General features: G+C 40.0%; 2 protein-coding genes across 4 annotated transcripts in view; both read right to left on the bottom strand.

The window, feature by feature from the left end:
* Positions 1-12,894, bottom strand: part of phex (phosphate regulating endopeptidase homolog, X-linked) — a 128,697-nt gene extending 115,803 nt beyond the window's left edge. The window contains exon 1 of the mRNA XM_069889518.1: positions 12,722-12,894. The gene's annotated coding sequence lies outside the window, so the exon portion shown is untranslated. The remainder of the gene's footprint in view (positions 1-12,721) is intronic.
* sms (spermine synthase) overlaps positions 8,001-20,733 on the bottom strand; it is a 49,515-nt gene continuing 36,782 nt past the window's right edge. For 2 of the 3 annotated variants that reach the window (XM_069889528.1, XM_069889530.1), the window contains 2 exons: positions 12,915-13,030; positions 8,001-9,880 (listed from right to left, as the gene is read on the bottom strand). In XM_069889528.1, the coding sequence (XP_069745629.1) occupies positions 9,850-9,880; positions 12,915-13,030 (147 nt within the window). In that variant the 3' untranslated portion in view covers positions 8,001-9,849. Of the gene's footprint in view, positions 9,881-12,914; positions 13,031-17,153; positions 18,744-20,733 lie in introns of those variants that run through there. The other variant, XR_011341711.1, reaches the window with a different exon arrangement.

The raw sequence follows: 20,733 nt of genomic DNA, 5'->3' as shown, positions 1-20,733 counted from the left end.
ATGGCACCCCAATGAGCTTCAGAACATAATTACAGCTAACAAATAAGGAACAGCAGTTCTTTCTGGGTATGCACCATAATAGTCCCCTACCCTGTACGAGCACACACCTCACAATCGACTTTCCACTGTCACTCATGACTCGCAACTGGAATGGAGTTAGGGTTCATTCCTAGAGAAGAGAGCAGTTTCACGAGGTGAGGTCTATACTCAGCTGGGCTGAAGGGCCAGCTCAGGTATGCCCAAATGAAGTAAGGTAATCAAGAGAGCCAATCAGAAGGTATGCCCTTACCTGTGGGTGCTAACTTTGAAGAAATTACTTTTAACCCACCTAATTAATCCTCCAGGTGCAAGCACATGGAAATTGCTTTGTTCAGAAGTTTGTCTACCCTGTTTCCTGAAAAATTGTGGTGCTGCTTCTAATGCAAACCCACGGAGAGCAGGGAATGGAAACACTTGCTCCCCCAGGATACAACCACCCAGTCCGATCGCTGTCCGCTCTGTCAGGGTCTAGACCAAAGATGGTGGCGCCTCTGATCGCCAGCAGCCATGAAGGGTTGTAGACTCTAGGGACACAGAGGATTGGCGCAGGGCACCAGAAAATGGGGAGACCACCACCCCCTCCCCGTCTGTGAAGAAGCCAACGACATGGCCCATGGTATGGTGACCAACAGCAGCGGATCAGCGAGGGGTACAGCGGCTGAAAGATCCACGCAGGCAGCAGGCTGCTGGTGACTCAAGGTGAGGAACCCATGGAGGCTGCTGGACACTGCGGTCCTTTAATTTTTATGATCTTTTTCTGTCTTGGCATATTTTGGGAATTTATTTATACTGTTGTAGTGATGTACGTTACATACCTGTGTTGCTGCCACAAGCAAGAATTTTGGTGCATGTGTACATTGTACTTGGAAACATGACAATAAGTTCCGATCATTGTCATAGGAGCCCAAAGTGTGATTCTATGTTGTGTGAACCTATGATTGATATCAACTTAGGCATGAGAAGATCATGGTTTACGGATCTGTTGGGATTTCTTTCAGAATGCAGAATGGATAATGAAGAAATCATTAGATGTGGTGGATTTAGCTAACTGGAAGCTTTTGATATGATTCTGCATTTGAGGTTGACTAAGATTGGAGCTCGACTGGAGATCTCTCTCTCCTGGAGGACTATATATGCCCAGTCACAAAGGTCATTGAGAGAACCTCTATCTGGACATGAGGGAATTATGGGATAATGCTAGTGTTGGAGAATGGCACTGAAGTCAAAGTCCAGCCATGACCTTGAAAAATGGCAAAGTAGACTCAAAGGGCCAGATGGCCAACACCTATTTATTCTCCTCATCTTTCTTCAAAAGATGAAAGGGTTGCATCGACGTAGCCAATTCAGACAGGAACTTAGCATCACAATGTAGCATTCAAAAACAAATTCAGAAACTTTTCAAGACTCTTCACGTCATTCTCCATTTTCTCCTTGACTGTCTGCAAGTGTCCATCTACCTTTGGAACCTTGCAGTCAACTTGATTCAGAATAAAGGGGCATTTGCTCTTTTGAAGATGCATAATATACTTGTATATTCTTTGCAAGACCTCGTCGAGAATCTCAAGATTTTCTTGTGTCAGTAACACATTATTATTTTTGCATTATTGCAAAGGCACCTGTAATATCTGAATTGGGGGCTTGATAGAGCATAGAAACTAATGCCTCTAAACTGTACCTTTATAAATTGATCCAAGTTCTTCCATGTATTTATCATCAGAGAGCTGCCTTGACTAAACATTCACCTGGGGACAAACACAAGATGCAATTTTGTGAAAAGGCTCATGCTAATCAGTTCCAAATACAAATTTTGTGTTGGGAAGGGTATCTTTTCACCTTTGAGGGTGAATTCATCATAACTGTACAACTGCTGCACAGGCAGACCAAATGGAAGCCACACGTGATTGTCACAATAGGGTGCCCAGGCATTCTTTTACTTTAACCAGTTCTTCTGATTTGAAAAACCCTTTTCATTCTGAATAGTAATTGTGAAAAGTGATGGCATATCTTATCAATGTCCTTTATTGAATAGATTTCAGCAATTGTAGCCAATAAACTGTAATCAGAAATAATTTAGGGGAGTTGGATTCTCTCTAGCACATCTTGTCCCCATTTTCTTTATGTAGTCTGACAAGTTACATACTTATGTGCAGAGATGCCCATACAAGAGTTGGAGAGACTACTTATAAGAGCAACCTTTGATTTAATTATGAAATCCCCAGGATAGGGCTGCTCAGGCCTGGAAAATCAGTAATCTATCTCTTGTAGATGCTGCAAGATCAGCTGAGTTCCTCCAGCATTTCTGTGCTTTTACTCCTTGATTCTGACCGCTATACGGAGTAATCCAAAATCCACACCGTCATCATCATCCACTAAATGTGAGTCTAGTTTCCTCCTGTGTGGAAGTTTCTTTATTTTTTTATCTGATAGGTGGAAGGCCCATGTCCTTTTTTTTGGCAAGGAAAGCAAGCAACATCTCTGAAAAATTCAGATATTTAGGTGGCATGTCATCTCTGGCACATGTGATACGTCCCGTGTGAGTACATCACTTGGACAGATTTGGTAGCTGCTTGCACATTTCCAGACTGCACCACAGGAATCTTCTCCACCATCTCAATGGATCCTGCAGCTCCCTGTACCGAAAGTACAATCCTTCATTCCTAATAACTTGGTTCACCAGCTACAATGCTTAATATACTTCATAAACATTGGCCACAGACATCAATCACTGCTCCTATCACAGGTAACCACCACCACCCACCATCAAGAGCATGAACAGGGAACACTGCTGTTGGAGAGCAGCAGCAATCATCAAGGATCTATACCACCCAACACACGCTCTATTCTCCATGCTAGGAAAGAGATATAGGTGCCATTAAGACTCACACCACCAGGTTCAGGAACAGCTATTACCCCTCCACCATCTGACTCCTTATCAACAAACTCAGTCTCATTTAAGGCCTCTTATTCTTGAACTTTATTTTTTGGGGTGATCATGGAAACTGACCCTGGGGAAGGGGAAACACTGAGTGGTGCCTCAATCTGAATTAGTTTAATGATCTGAATCTTTGTAAAATGAACAGGTGATCAGTTTAATCTTGCTGAGTGGAATTACAAAATAAATGGAGAAATATGGAGTTTGTATGTGGGTTAAAAGGAGACTTTAGAAAATCCAGGTGACAGCCTTTCAAGATCCTGGATTGAGCATAGACTGCAAGAACATACAATCATTGCTTTTACATTTATTTGTTTACCTGTATATGCATCTTCAAGTCCAGTTTGTTGCACTACCACTAAGTGGTATTCTGCTTCGCCCACAGGGAAAAAGAATCTCAGGGCTGTGTGTGATGTCATGTATGTACTCTGACAATAAACTTAAAATTTTCTATCCTCCACTTCCACATGCAGAACTAATAGCATTCAGCAGTTTCTTACCATTGGGAACAATAGCTCTCTAAGCTTTGAGTGATATTTGTACAAGGGATATTGTGCTATGAAGTTGGAAAGCATATGTAAGAGTAATAGTGTGACAGGGTGTGAAGAAATGTTTTTGGGAGATAAATTGGGAAAGGTTTGTTAGAGTAGGTCACAAGCAAACACTTTAAAACAGATCTTATATGAAATACTGGAGACATAGTGGCTTCTCACACCTTTTTGCAAGAGCTTTGAAGAGTGCTCAAGTGACGTCACTAATGGATTTTTGTTTACCCAAAAGCAACAGATGAAAGAGAATGCTTGCTCTGCTATTGTCTGCAGGGAAACTTGCTGTTGTAAGAGGGTCATGTGGTTTTGCAAGCAGAGAGAGTCAAACAGGTTTTCTCTCACAGAGAGAGAGAGATACAAAGATCACTTGTCAGTGTCAGCCAGCAGAAGTTGCTGGGCCTGAAACAGGAAAAGTTGGCAAGCTTTTTGAAGACAGTCTGATCAAAGCCCTTGAGGTTCATGCAAGAGGTGAGGACTGGCTGTCCAATGTTTCACTTGGAATAAGAGAAAAAGGAACTCTGTGGTGACCTGAAAGGAAGAGGTTATCACCTGGAGAACCCTGATGGGGCAAGTTTCATCAGCAAGACACTGAGGTGACTGATGGAAGTACATCAGTTGTGGATGTCCTGGAACAACACATCTCTCTCTGAAAACTAACAAGAATCTTCCTGAGTGGTAAACATTTACCTTTCGAGCACCAAAGCCTGGTGAATTTCATACATGTTAAATTCTGTGCACAGTATAAGAATTGCCTGCATCTAGAGAACTTGGAAGAAAGAGAAGTGAGATTGAACTGTGAACTATAGAACTTTTCTTAAATTTACACACATCATACACATGCGCTTAGAATTAGAAGGGGGTTAAGTTAATAATAGATAAGCTAAAGTTTGATTCCGTTTTCATGTTTAAAGATAATTAAAAGCAACTTTTAAGTAACCATTTGTCTTGGTGAATATCTAGTGCTGTTGGGTTTATGGGCCCTCTGGGCTCGTAACAACTGTTTTTCTCTTTTGGACATTGATATAAGACTTTGTTGTTTCTTCCACTCCATTTAAAAGATCTGAAAGAATTATATCTCACAAGTACCCTATAACTTTTAACACAATTTAAACTAAATTTTCCCACAAAAAAATCCACTCCACTTTAGCCCAGGAAATGGAAATTAAAATGAGTTGTTGCTTGAGTTTAACAATATTGGCTACTGGGTCTGTAAAGGTTCCTGTGTCCTTTATTCTTTCTTACCACATTGTGCCAAACATGCATTGCACTCTCACCAGTATTGAAAACACTAGCTCACAAAAGTGTTGGAGGAACTCAGCAGGTCATGCAACATCCATGGAATGAAATAGGCAGTCGTTTCAGGCCTGAAGTTGTCTTGGAATCCTGGTCCACAACTGTCTTGACATTGAAAAGAATACTAATCCCTTGCACACACTAGACTGGAAGGTGCAAACATCTCATTAGTATTGTAGGTGCTTGATTAGTCATTGCATAGGCTGACTATTGACTATTTTATGTGCAAAGGGTTAAGTTGGCCCCTCACTAGAGTCTGCTCTGCTTTTCTTTACATTGATTAGCAATGAGGCTAAGTATAGACAAAAAATTACCATTGTTAATGTAATAATACCATAAGAGATGTACACAAAAACATGATTACAACTTCATATGCTAGTGATGTCTCTATATTCTTAGTGGCAAAAGGGCCACTGACATCACCCACACATTGATCAGCAAACGAAAAAAATTACCCAAGTAGTAGTAACTCAGGTATGCGGAATTCAGGCAATCTCAATGTATCCTTATTATATTGAATTCAATTGTTTATTGCCATTTGTACCAAGATACCGTGAAAACGTTATTACCCTGACTGACCAATTCAGAAACTTCCACAGGATATCCAGAAAGACCAGGGGCATTTTGACTTCTGGAAAGCCTCACAAAATTTCACAAGACAGGATTCACACACTTCATTGTACTTCATTCAGGTGATTATGGAAACTGACACTGGGAGGGGAACCACCGAATGGTGCATCAATATGAATTAGTTTAATGATTGGAATCCATGCAAAATTAACAGGTGATAAATTGAATCTTGGTGAGCGAAAGAACTGCAAAATAAATGGAGAAACATGGACCTTGTATGTGGGCCAAAAGGAGACTTTCTTAAGGTCCAGCATTTTGCACAAATCTGCTCGATCAACGTATAACCTGGATGTTTCTTTCCCCAAACAAGATTTTAAGAGCAGAGTTTTACAGCATGGAAACAGGCCCTTTGGGCCAACTTGTCCATGCTGATCAGCTAGTCCTATTTGCCGGAATTCAACAAATATCCCCCAAAACCTTTTCTATCCACTTACCTGTCCAAATGTCTTCTGAACACTGTATTTGAACTTTGCCTTCTCACTTCCTCTGGCAGGTTGCTTCACATACCTTGCATGAAAAAAAAGCCTCTCACGTGCCTTTAAATCTTTCTTCCCCCACTTTAAATCAATATCCTCTAATTTCAAATTCCCCTATATTGAGATAAAGACCGTGACCATTCACCTCATCTCCTGATTTTATAAACCATCCAGTCACCCTTCACCCTCCTTGGTGCTAGGGGGAAAAAAAGTCCTCGTCTATCCAGACTCTCCTTTCAAGCTCTCCAATCCCGGCAACATCCTCGTGAATCTTTTCTGAACCCTTTACGGCTTAAGGACATCCTTCCTATGGGGGGCCTTGTCAAAGGCCATCTACTGGCCTGGCTTGTCCTCTTCGTCCACAATACAGAAAACTGAAGCGTTTAGCACAACGCTGTTACAGCACCAGCAACTCAGGTTCGAATCTAGCACTGACTATAAGAAGTTTGTACGCTCTCCCTATGTCTGCGTGGGTTTCCTCCCACCATTTAAAACATAATGGGATTGTAGGTCACTTGGGTGTAATTGAGTGGTATGGGCTCCTGGGCCTGTTACTGTGCTGTATGTCTAAATTTTTAAAAATAGAATTATGCTGACTATTCCTAATCATTCTTTGCTTTTCCAAATTCTGGTCAATCTGGTCTCTGAATCCACTTTGGTCATTTGCCCATCACTGATGTTAGGCTCACTGGACTGTAGTTCGATGGCTTGACTCTTCATTGGTACCTCAACCGTGGCTCATGATGCAAATCTCTCTTCCCAGGCTTGAGAATGTTTCCTCCTTAATTGTCCAACCAGCTTTTGATCACAAATATCAATATCCATCAATTATGTGATGTTGGGCAGACTTCAATAGGCTGCTCTTGAAACAAACCAACCCCATTGCTGACTGTTAATCAAACAAATTAAACAAACATTTCCATATAATCTTCCCTTAAGTGCCAACTGGTACATCCAACTCAGGAGAATTAATCAAACATTTCCATATAATCTTCCCTTAAGTGCCAACTGGTACATCCAACTCAGGAGAATTTTGACAGGATAATGAAACAGGAAGGTATGCTGCAGGCAAAATTGAACACGCATGAAGTGATTCATTTTGGTGACGAAACAATGATACAATATAAACAAAAATAATTTTAAAATACATTAAGATGGAAAATTGCATTGGTCTGATCCTTGGTTTTATAAAGCACAAAACACAAAAGCAACATACTGTATTTATTCCCGAACATTAAAACACACCCGGGTGTGGTTTAATGGCAGATCTTTAGAAACGATGTTGGGCCTTTGAGGGTGCACAGCCGAACGCTTCAGTCACAGAGATACAAAACTATAGTTTGAGAAACTAAATGGAAATTTCAAGACATTCAAATCTTTGATCCTTACTACATTAAAGATAATGCAGTACAGAGATCTTTTCCAGTGGAAAAATCAGTAAATTAGAGGTACACAAACTAAAAATTAGGCAATGCGTCATGATCCTCTTGACTATGAACCAAAAGCAGTGCTGGACAAACACTTTGAGGAGATTTGGGAATAATGAGAGATGATGCAAGGAAGAGGGGCCAAAAGCATTTAAAAATCCATTCAAATAAACATCCAGCTGTAATTGAACATCCCTGTAAAAGTGGAGAAGAATTCTCTCCATTATTATATTAAACCCTTCATTATTCAGCTGTGGATGTTACCTATAAAGTCCAAAGGTTAGTCTTGATATTGAGCAATAGCAGTGAGTAGCATCCGCTGGATCGCCGTGAATGTAGCCATCGTCTTTGCAATATCATTTGATTTCCATATCTGTGGTCATCAGCATATTTCAATCACAATTTTCCAGCAACTCATCTACACTACCTTCTTACTCAAAAGTGAGTGAGTAGAAAAGGGTATATTCACTCAATTAGAAGTGAGTCAGCTGCTTGGAACAATACAAGGAGCAAGGATGACAGCTTGTGGAGAAACTCCAGTGAAGACAATGTACCCAGCTGGCTATTCCATGATTAAATTAGTGTCACACTTTAAGCTTTGACCTGAAACATGAGAAGTGTCACAGGAAAGGGACAAATAAGAAAGACTCCAGAATTTGTTTTAAAAATAAGAGTTTATGGGGGTACAATGTTTACAGTGCTGCACAGCCTTGCAACTTTTCATTTACGTTGACACACACAAAGCATCGAGTTTCAAACAAACAGCTAAAATATTCAAAACCTCTATTAAGGTTTACTGGACTACGGCATTTTTTAAACTAAGAACTAAATTATTGAAAAATCCTTTCTGAGCTCCTGCCACTGTACCTGACCACAGTTCTACACAATGGGAGCAGCATTTTGTGCAAAGGCTGTGCTGTGTGAAGTTGCCATTATCAGACATGTAAAAAAAAGTATTTCACATGTGTTCAAATCACTGAACATGCTGTACAACTTGGATGTAACCACCTCACACTACAGCCAAGGCAAGGCCAAGTGTCTGCAGAAATTAGAATATTAGCTACCATGTAAAGGGCATAGGATCCAAAAGAAAGTCCTTATAAATGAATTCTTGCAAAGTTATATGGCATTTGATAAAAAATAAATTCAAATGCCATGCAAATTAACAGGAAAAAAAAATCGTGTCTCTCTCCAAGTAGTTTTCATCAGTTTCCTTATTGAACAGCTACAATCAATTTTAATTTGGTGTTTAAATGAGTGAATTAATATTAACAGCTGGTCAACAGGCCCTTCTTTATTGTTAGTCATCGAAGGAAAATGATGACCAATATTTACTTCTGATGGCAGCTCACTGAATTTCCACTCCATTCGTGTCAACCATTTACTACAAGTAGGTTGGAGATGCATCTACAATACATTCATGAATCTCCAACCAAGATCCTGCTCTGTGCCATAAGTGGAACTCACAATCTTAATAATCTGTTCATTTGCCCTGACCACTTTCCAATTATATCTGTTTGCTATGAACATGACTGCTGGCAAATAAAGTTTTTTCTCCATATTCCATTCAAAATATCACAGGCTTGTTTGTATTTATTTGCTTGGAACTTGGACCCATCAAAAGTTTTATTCCCATGCCTGCCAAAAGCATTAATGCTGTTCTTTCCTTTAACCTAAATGTATGATTGTAAGGATGTCTTTACGATCTATTGCTCATTCATATTCTAATCAAAATAAATAAGGACAAAAAACTGTTTGACTCTCAGTGCTGATGAATGAAAACATTTTCACTCAACCAGAAAGGGAAACAATTCCACTGTGATGAATGAAACAATAAACATAATCACTGAATATTAGCAACATGCCTGGACAAACATTCATATAATGACAGAGAAAAGAGGTTCAGACAACTGATTCTCCCTTTCTATATGTGGAGCAATCTACTTTTCCTTCTCTTGCCCATTCAAAAGGCTACAGTAGTATTTTTTCTAAAATAGCATCAAATTTTTGCGTCAATTCTGAAAAAAGTAAATACATTTTAAAAATCAATTTCCTGTTTTATGATCGATGTGTGTACATTGCAGCTTGAAAGTTCCAATGCAATCAAAATATCACCAAACACAAAGTGTGAATTTGACATCATTCAGTACCTTGATTCATAGATACAGCAATACACAGAAGTTCAGTGGAATCTGAACTTTCCCCTTGAACTTCCATTTAAAATATAAAAGACCAGAAATTATAGTGAAAAAAAACATAGGAAAATATAGGAGCTGCCGCTTTCATGAAAAGACAGGCTGCATCACCACACAATGCACAAGCCCTTGGACCAGCACTCTTGACTTTAGGTACATCGTATTTCTTATTTGAGAAGGAACAATATGCACCAGGGTGCAAGCTAAAAAGCATCATGCAGTACATTGCCCTGTGAACCTTATGATTAAGAATTTTATTGATTTTCATAAAATTACAACTCACAACTTTTGTTTTGAAAAGACAAGTCTTTACTTTTTCCAGACAGAGTAGAACACCCATCTGAACAAAAGAGCTTAAGGAAATCAAACATGCTGAATTTACACACACAAAGTGTATGATTAAATTATGCACTTCACATCCAACATGAAAGACAATAATGCTATGACAATTACAAATGTTTGAAAGATGGATTCAAAAACCCACACTGAGATTCTACCATCAATCACATCTCCCACCCACCCCCTTCAGCCAGATTCCAAAAGGATTGTTTCCTTTGCATTTTTCTCAGGATAAAATGTCTAATACTAGAGGACATGCACTTTAGGTGACAGTGGTCGCAATGGACGGGAGTTTAGAGATGTACAGGAAAGTGGTAGATGCCTGGGGAAGTGATAGAAGCAGACATGATAGTATTGTTCAAAAGGCTTTTAGATAAGAAAGCATAACCACATTAACCCAGTTGGTCTCACTTTATCATAGACATTCCCTTTGTTCTGTCCATCCTTTCTCCTCCATCTCCAAAATACAAAACCAAACTTGTCCTCCATCTTTCCTAGTTTTGGCCAACTGGAACCTGAAACATTAACTGTTTCTCCTTACAGATGCCCCTTCTCCTGCATTTTCCTTTTTTATTTCAGATTTCCAGTAACTGCAGTTTTTGTTTTGACTTTTAAACCAGAGTTAATTGCCTCAACAAATAAAGACAAAGGCTGTGTGGTGCTGCAAAGGACAGTGGTTGCAGTTCAGTGAAAAACTAAAGTTCTGGGAAGGTATCAGAAATAAAGTGGGGTTGAAGCCACTGAGGAAGTCAAACAAGATGAAAATTGAAAGCTTCATTCGTCTGATTCTTGCCAAAGTAAAACCCTTGAATTCAAACCATGCCAGCTGCATCTTTAGCAATTGAAATTCCAAACTCACCAATTCCTTCCATTACAGGACAGTACAAGCCTTTCAGTCCACAAAGTTGTGCTGACCAATGTAAACTGACTCTACAACCTAATTCTTTCCTTACCCTCTACTTTTAAATGTTTCCTCCACTATCCCTGGTAATACATTCCATGCACCCACAAGTCTGTGTATTCAACTCATCTCTGACATCTTCTTCAAACTTTTCTCAACTCACCTTAAACAGAGGGCCTCTTGTATTTGCTGTTGTCACCCCAGGAAAAAGGTGCTGGTTGTTCACCTTATGGCCTCGTAATCTTGTATAGTTTCCTCTCATCCTTCAGCACTCCAAAGAGAAAACCTTGCTTCATAAGACACATTCTCTATTCCAGGCAACATTCTGGTAAATCTCCTCTGCACCCAATCTGGAACTTCTACATCTTTCCTGTAATGAGGCAACCCAAATTGCAATATAACAAGTGTGGTCTGACCAGAGTTTTATAGGGTTGTAACATTATCTTATGGCTCTTGAACTCACTTTATCACCTCCTATCTTTGTTCCTTTAAAATCTGCTTCTGATAGAGGGTCACCAATCCAATACACTCTACATGAGCTGCCAATTAGAAGCTGGGAAGTTGGAGTGACCTTCAGAGCTCCAGTTTTGAATCATACCAATGGTTAAAAAATCCCAGTAGTAGGATAGGACAGACAGATGATCATTTTCAGTAGTTGATGGATCCAGAACAAAATGTCAATATATCAAGATTAAATTTTAAAAATAAGAATAGCAAAATAAACATTTCTAAAAAAATAATGGTAAGGAATTTATTTCCACAATTAGCAACTGAGCAGTATCCATCAATCTGAAGATTAGATTTGAGGTGAATGATTAGAGGCTAAGGGGCTATGGGAACAAGACAGAGAAATGGAAGCACCTGAACCCATCTGATAGAAGAGATTTTTTTATGATTAATGTAGTTATGGTTAAAATAAGGAAACATTTAATGATTTTAACTAGCTACTAAAAACAACCTGGGGACAAAATTTGACGCAAGTCTTACAACACAACGTTTCCATGCCAAATCAAACAATGTTGATCAAGAGCCAAGGTCATGGGTTCACGACATCCATGAACCAAAGCTATTGCATAGAGTAAGAAAATAACCAGCTATTTTTTCAGTTCCTTTCTCATCCTTTATTTTCTCAATTTATCTCTTCGATCTTTAGTTATGTTCTTGTCAATCTTTTTCTGCAGAAAGGTCATCAACTTGAAATACAAATTCAGTTTCTCTTCCCAAAGCTGTTCAATGCTATTTCCAATATTTTTTATTCCTCATTAAGCTGTGATTAATCTTTGTGACAATTTTCCCCAGACATTCAGAACAATGTGCGATCTTTCGGATAAGAGTAGTCATTTGACTGCACTGAAAAGGTAACTCCAACACTCATGGACAGCCAGTATCTTTTTACCAGGGCGGCAATGACCAATACCATAGGACATCCGTTTAAGGGAGATGGCAGAAGTAGTTTCTTTTAAAAAAGAGTAATGGGTGGCTGGAATACATTGGCAGGGTGGCGGTGGAGCCTGATACAATCAGAATATTTAAAAGATAGGCATGTGGATACATGAAAAATGGAGAGTTGTTGCCTGTGAGGGAGAGAAGGGTTAGACTGATGGTAGAGTAGGTAATTGTAGTTCAACATCACATTGTGCATCAAAGGGATAGTACTGTTCTATTGGGAGATAATTGGAATGGAAAGAATCAGAGGCAGTCCTTAGGAGATGAGGGTCATGCAGGGAATCTAACTTCAGGCAAGGATGGCTGACAGTATGGCTCACCAAAGCAGGGTGGTGGAAATCTGGCAATGCATACGAGGCCAGCACTAGGGCTGGAAAAAGATATTGACACAGGAGATTTGAACACAGCTTTGCGACACTTAAACATGAAGAACTGCTGAAACATGCCAACTCATAACTTACACCAGGTTCATATCCTCTGCTTACTGACACTTACCTGCAAGTTCTCTTCACTGCCCAAATCATATATACTTGTTTCATCAGCCACACCACCAATGAGCTCCACATATGCTGGGGACAGTTAAATTACCGACGGTGACACTCATTTAGGGAAAGAATTTAACTTCTTACAATTCAAATATTAATCTATTACCGCATATAAACGTGTCACCAAATTTGGCAAAGGATACAATTCCGCATAAGAGGGAACACAAACAACATTCTTTGAATATTCCACAGGACAGTAAAGCTTATTTAGCTGCTTTTCATACATCATGAGTGCGTCTGTTAAGTTTGCACAATTACCCTATGGGAGAAGAACAAACACAGTAGTTAGGCACTTTCTCAGGAGGAAAACAAATAGATAAATGTTTCATGAGATTTTAACTTGTAACTGATTACTGACCTGGAAATGAGAAGCAACAAGATCCACAAGAAAACAAACTTAAAAATAATCACTGAATTCCAAGCTGCCATCCGACTACCTTTCAAGTGAGCTCCTGGCGACAATCTCAAGCAGAATGCTTGCTTTAAACATGCAGCTGCCTACTTCAAATCTCCATGCCATTTAATGTCTGTTCAGGAAACGTGCACTAATTAGTAACAAATGTATCCAAGTTTGTTAATTCACTGTCTGACCAAGGCTAGTACTTGCTGTCCACCTGTCATTACCATTAAATAGTGCTGGTGAAAAGCCATACTGAACCCCTGCAGGTAATGTGGAGAAGGCAGCATGCTATTGTATAAGATTTTGCAGTATATTGTCCAAGGATAAAGGATATATTTCCAAACCAGCAGGGTGCTGAGGGAGGGATTTGGAGATACAAATTGTGGATATAGAATTTGCTGTGAAAGAAGCCTTAGCGAATTGCTTCAGTATACCTAGCAGTTGGCATACATAGCAGTGTATTTTTGGAATGGTACATTGGTGATCACAAGTCTGTGTACAAATCTTGACATTAACATGCAGGATCAGCAAGCAACTAGAAAGCTGAACTATATGTTTGTGTTAATTGTAAGAGAGTTTAAGTACAACAGTTGCAATTGCATGGAGCCCTATTGAGACACATCTGGAATATTCTGTACAAACCACAAGACATAGGAGCAGAATTAGGCTATTCAGCCCACTGAGACCACCCCACCATTTCATCATGAGCTGTTCCATTTCGCCACTCAGCCCCACAGCCTGGCCTTTTCCCCATAGCCATTGATGCCCTGGCCAATCAAAAATATATCAATCTCTGTCTTAAGTATACCCAATGAGTTGGCCTCCACAACCGCCTGTGGCAGCAAATTCCACAAATTTACCACTCTCTGACTGAAGAAATTCTAAATATAAATTTTAAATTTAAATTTAGACATACAGCATGGTAACAGGCCATTTTGGCCCACGAGTCCATACAGCCCCAATTTTCACCCAATTAACCTACACCCCAGTATGTTTAAAATGGTAGAAGGAAACAGAAACCCCTGGGGAAAACCCATGCGGACACAGGGTGAACATACAAACTGAGCAGGATTCAAACTCCAGTCCCTAAAGATGGCGCTGTAAAGGCAGTGTAAAGGCAGTGAGTTAACTGCTACATTAACCATGCTGCCCCTATAAGCATCTCTGTTCTAAGCAGGCGCCCTTCAATCCTGAAGTTGTGCCCTCTTGTCCCAGACTCTCCCACCATGGGAAGCAACCTTACAATATCTACTTTGTCCATCTCCAAACCTGGTATCTCAACCCAAGGAAGATGCAAGTTGCAATAGAAGGAATGCAAAAGGTTGATACCTGGGATGAGGGTTCATCACCTGAGAGATTAAACAGGCTATGAATTTCTATGACATTGTCAGCACTCTCATGTTTAGAACAACAAGAGGTATTTCAATGAAAAACAAAATGGCTGCATGTCTCGAACTAAAGGGCATGGTCTGGAAGTAACAGGGGTGGCCATTCAGAATACAGAAGAAAAGATATTTCTTCAGTAGAGGGTGATGATCTTCTGTAATTCATTAATGGAGGGCCAAGCCAAAGATTAGCAACTTTTTAGGTATGAACGGAATCAGGGTACTTGGAATTAGAACACTCGATGCTGCAGAGTTAAAAGATCAACCAAGTTCTCACAGAATGACAGAGCTGCTGCTGGGACTGAATGACCTTCTCTTGCTTCTATCCTGAAGGATCTAATCTATGCTTCAACATGTTCTTGCCTATTGCCCTTTATCCTCAACTCCTAACTTTGCTTTCCTCCTCTCACTTTACAGTATTACATCTCTCAATACTCCATCTCTCAATACTCCATCTCTCAATACTCCATCTCTCAATACTCCATCTCTCAATACTCCATCTCTCAATACTCCATCTCTCAATACTCCATCTCTCAATACTCCATCTCTCAATACTCCATCTCTCAATACTCCATCTCTCAATACTCCATCTCTCAATACTCCATCTCTCAATACTCCATCTCTCAATACTCCATCTCTCAATACTCCATCTCTCAATACTCCATCTCTCAATACTCCATCTCTCAATACTCCATCTCTCAATACTCCATCTCTCAATACTCCATCTCTCAATACTCCATCTCTCAATACTCCATCTCTCAATACTCCATCTCTCAATACTCCATCTCTCAATACTCCATCTCTCAATACTCCATCTCTCAATACTCCATCTCTCAATACTCCATCTCTCAATACTCCATCTCTCAATACTCCATCTCTCAATACTCCATCTCTCAATACTCCATCTCTCGATACTCCATCTCTCGATACTCCATCTCTCGATACTCCATCTCTCGATACTCCATCTCTCGATACTCCATCTCTCGATACTCCATCTCTCGATACTCCATCTCTCGATACTCCATCTCTCGATACTCCATCTCTCGATACGCCATCTCTCGATACTCCATCTCTCGATACTCCATCTCTCGATACTCCATCTCTCGATACTCCATCTCTCAATACTCCATCTCTCAATACTCCATCTCTCAATACTCCATCTCTCAATACTCCATCTCTCAATACTCCATCTCTCAATACTCCATCTGCAAATCTCATTCTAAGAATATATTTATGGCAGATCAAGTGATGGGAACTATCCTTGCATTGGTTCACTCACTGCTGAGTACACACCTGAAGCTTTGTCCTTCAGAAGACATTCAGTGAGCAAGAAAAGTTGCGTTGCTTCTGAGCCACAATTCATGATACACATTCAGAGTCCAACTGTATGCTTGAAAACCCATACAACTTCCAAACAGTCTTCAACATTGAATATTAGCTGATGAATTGCCAAGGGTGATAATGAAGGGTCAGCTCCAGTTGCATTGAGGGTGGTTGATAGTTTTTTTTATTAATAACTTCTTTATAATAAGCATTTTGTTAAGCTCAGTGCACCGTCAAAGTGAGTCTCAGATCAGGTATGGTGAAATATGGTCCCAACCCTGTTAAAACTGATTTTCATAATTTTTCACCCACAGACCAATTCTTAACTTCCTTAACAGAGGAATTCCTCTGATAATTCTTTAACATAGACCATCTATAACAAACCCACAAACCACAAGGGAGGGTGAAATGGGTGGAGAAGGGGAGTGATGTGAACTGGAACCTCTTCCCCTTGGGATTCTTGTTTTATATTCATGGGAAAACTTGATAGATTTCATCCTGTAGACCAAAAAGAATGACCACTTTCCCCAGTCCGCTTCCTGGTTGAGGCCACCTCAACCTCGCAGACCTCCAGTAAAAAACCCAAGAACCACTAATGGTCTGTAGACCCACAGGTCAAGAAATACTGTTGTAAAACATTGAAAGACCAAGTAGGCTTTACAACACTGGCATCTTATGAGTTTTTCCATGAATTAGCAGTTGTTCTGATGATTTTTAAACAGCTCCTTTTATGAATTTCATGTGAGGGAGTTACAGTAAAAACAGTGTACTTTTGATGCAATTGTTGTACTGTATAACACAATTGCAGCATAAGAAACAATGGCACAAAATTTACAGAAAGCCAATTATTTCTGGTCAGCTGTTTAGAGTTTTGAAAGCTCTCAAACACTCCACAGTGCTCATGGCAGCTCAATGGCACAGCCAGTGGAGCTACTCCCTCACAGCTGCAGAGACTGTAGTCCAATCCCAACTCTGGGTACTATACATGAAGTTTGCATATTCTCCTTGTGACTGCATGGGAGTTCTGGTTTCCTCCTGGAAACGGAAACATGGAATTGCAGGCAAAATAAAATGGGACAATTTCATATTAATGCTTGACATGGACTCGGTGAGTCATTTCAGAGCCACTTGACTTTGAATCACAAAAAGTTGATTTACACATTACAACAGGTAATCAAGAAGGGAAATAAGACATTGGCCTTCATTGCTAGAGGGATTAAATTTAAGAGCTAGGCATCCTTCTACAATTGTACAGGTTACTGGTGAGGCCAAACCTGTTGTTTTGTGTGCAGTTCTGGTCCCTTTTCTTGAGAAAGGATATACTGATTTTGGAGTCGATGCAGAGGAAGTTCACCAGGTTGATTCCAGAGATGAGGGGGCTAGCTCATGAAGAAGCAATGAGTTACCTGAGATGACATTCAATGGAATTCAGAAGAATTAAAGAGTTTAAATTCTGGGAAATTATGCAATCAGTAAAATCTGAGAAAGTAGATCTTCTAGTTAACTGTGACACTACATACTTACATTTGAGGCGATTATGGAAAATATCAACTCCAGATAATCTCATTGAGGAAATAAACTAGCAGTGGAAGAGTTCAGTATGAAGTGTGCAAGAATTCACTGAGAATATTGAAAGACTGTAGAGTCATAGAATCTTACAGCATGGAAACAAGCCCTTTGATCCAACTTATCCACCGCAGTTAGTCCAATTTGCCAGCATTCCGCCCATTGCTCTCTTAATCCTTCCTAACAAGGTACCAGGCTAAATGGGTTTTCAATGTTACAATTGTCCCCACCTCTAACATTGCTTTATTACCATCACCTTCTGAGGGGGAAAAAGGTGCCCTTTTAAATTTTTTTCCACCTCACACAAAATCTATGCTCTCTAGTTCTACATTCCTCTACCCTTGGAAAAAGACTGCAACCATTCACCTTATACATGTCCCTCATGACTTTTTAAATCTAAACAAGATCCTCTCTCAACCTCCTGTGCTCCAGGGAGGAAAGTCTGCCTCTACTTGGAACTCAAGAGTACCCAAGTCACACAGAATGGAAATAGGACTTTAACCAATTAAGACCATGTCAAACATCAACCACTCATACCATTTTAAATTCCCTACATTTCCGTCAACTGCCCTCCAGATTCGATCTTTGATCTAAAGACAAGGGATAATTTATAACGGTCAATTAACCAACCAATAGAGCACCTGGAGGAATCCCATAGAACACAGGGACAATGTGTCCATGCAAACAGCAGAGGTTAGAATTGAATCCTGGTTGCTGGAGCTGTGAAGCAGCAGCTCCACTAGCTGCGTCATGCCCTTGCTCTATTCGGAAAAGTTTACACATTATTGTCCACACACAAACCATTAAGACAAGCAAGGAAGCTTAAGTGATACCTGGTTTTATAAATTGTAAGGGCAAAAAGACAATGCTAATTGGTTGGGCCTCAGCTGGAATATTTGGAATATGAGGAGCAATACTGAATATAACGTCATGGAAAATGTGATGGTCTTACATAAGGTACAGAGAATATTTGAAGTGTTATCATGATGGTAAAATTACAACCGACTCCAAGAAACAGAAGATTGATGGTGACCAAATAAAAGTTTACAAGATTCTTTGGTAGAGTATACTGAGGAAAAACCAACCTACTGGTTTCTGGGCAAAAGATTAAATTCTTGAATTACCGGTGTAGGATATAGAGACTTAGGTCATTGCAACAGTGCAGAAAGACAAGTGTGCATCAGTTTGTCATTGGCTTTTACATCCAACCACTATAGATAGCACAACCACCAATCCAGGATCCTCAGGACATCGGTGGAACTGAGCTGGCAGACCATCTTGACTGTGGAATGCTATTCCTAAAAAAGTGGAAATTTTTAGTTCACCTTTTTAAAAATATAAAGCAATACAATAAATTTTCTCATGAATCAGATGTGTGTAGCTAGCTGCTACAATCTATGGCTCTACAGAGCCTTTAGCACAGGAGAGGTTATAACTGAATGCAGGTTAGCTCAGAAAGAACATGCTATTCCCAGAACGACAAACCCCAGTTGGGTTAAGTTAACACACTCAGCTTTATTGGGTTCATAGCCCTACTTTGATTCTCAAGATGAGGGGCGTGGTCAAAACCCTCTCAGCACTGATTGGTGTGTTTGTGATCCACTTTCCCTGATAGGCCAGTTAAGCTCTTTTGGTTGTGGCCAATTGGAGGGTAGCTGCTGGATCGTCACGTTCATCCTTCATTTTGTGAGGCCCTGTGAGGGAGCTGAGAAGGGCCACCACATGTGTTTAAAAAGAACTTAAAATGTACAAACAGCCTGGTCCTGGTTGCAACCACAAACATGCTGGCATTCTCACTTCTGGTGTTTCAGACGTCAACCTCTATCCCAGCACTGGCTGCATATCCTGCTTGTACTTGGACTCAAACTTTGGCCAGATGCCAGTAACAGCAGGATCGTGGAAGCCGAGCTTAACTGTATATAGATGCAGCTACAGTGCCCAGTTTATAATTGGAACTGAATGTAGAACTTTGTTTATGCACTTTTTAAAATCTCAACCAATGCATACTCAATAAAGATCGTCCATTGATGCAATACTCATTACATCTTTTCTGCAGTTTAATTCTGCTTCACAGCTGTTAAAATACTTTAGGAAGATAGTCGCTGTTGTAAAGTAGAGAAGCATGACAGCTAACTCACACCCAAAGTCTCAGTAACAGCATAAAATTGTAATTGGATAACCTGAAGACCAAATGTTGGCCAGGAATCCAGAATTTTTTTATATAGTTCAAAAGAATCTTTCTGTTCCTTGTAAGTTGGAATACAGGGCCTTCATGTAATGGACACCGATTAGCCACACCATAGATCATTATTATTCATGGTTCATTTGATTATTTAACATTCACCCACCTGAAAGATCAAGCACGATGCAAATTAGAAAAAAAACCCAGGAAAAATAAACAGAAAACCTTCAGATATTCTCCTGATGGAGTGACTGGACCCTTAACCCCTTCACCACTAAGAATTTAAATATTCCTGCCTCCTCATAGTTCATCAAACTGATGAGCTGTCAATCAGCTGCTCCTCCATCGTTCAGGCAATGGACATGTTGGAGTTGGACAAGGTTTGGAAGAGCGTACCCCATGGAGTAATTAAACCCTGTTTCATTGGATTCTTAGTATATGGTCCTGACTTTCATATCCATCGATCTGATTTAGAATCAATTAAGCTCAGTTTCTGGTGTAATTAAGGCAGTTTCAAATAAAAGAGTGTTTAGTATCTAATTATTGAGTGTAGAACTTTTATAACCATCAGAGTGCAAAACCGACTAATTCCCAGATACAGCGTGAGTTCTTTGCTGAAGTAAAACACAAAAATTTGCAGAGACTGTGGTTGAAGCCAGAACTGAAGAATCTCAGCAATATATAGCAAAGGTAAAAATAACTGATGTTTCGAGCTAGAGCCCTTCGTCAAGGTAAAACAAAGTTGGAGAAATTTAGCAAAAGCACAAAGCTGGAGAAACTCAGCAACAAAAAAAAAGTTCTTTGCTACTGTTCCTAACTCTCAAGCACAGGATGAGGCAGCGCCGTGGGAGCCCAGGTGAATGGTGTCTTTGAGCACAAATAACCCAGCAGAAGTCATAGCTTCAGGGTGAAATTGCATTCAGCATAGACAACAGGACCTGGTCATACTACATGCTAAATCCCAATGGTCTTGTCCACTATTTCACATGTACATGATGCCATCCAGTGTGCACTATTTGCACTGCACCTCTTGCATACTCAGCAAGAAGATGAGTAATGTTGCTGATTCTTTGGCTTGGCTTCGCGGACGAAGATTTATGGAGGGG

The sequence above is a fragment of the Narcine bancroftii genome, chromosome 7 (genome assembly GCF_036971445.1).
Source record: "Narcine bancroftii isolate sNarBan1 chromosome 7, sNarBan1.hap1, whole genome shotgun sequence".
Lineage (NCBI taxonomy): Eukaryota > Metazoa > Chordata > Chondrichthyes > Torpediniformes > Narcinidae > Narcine > Narcine bancroftii.
Note: the sequence above shows the minus strand (reverse complement) of the source record. Positions and strands in the feature narration are given on the sequence as shown.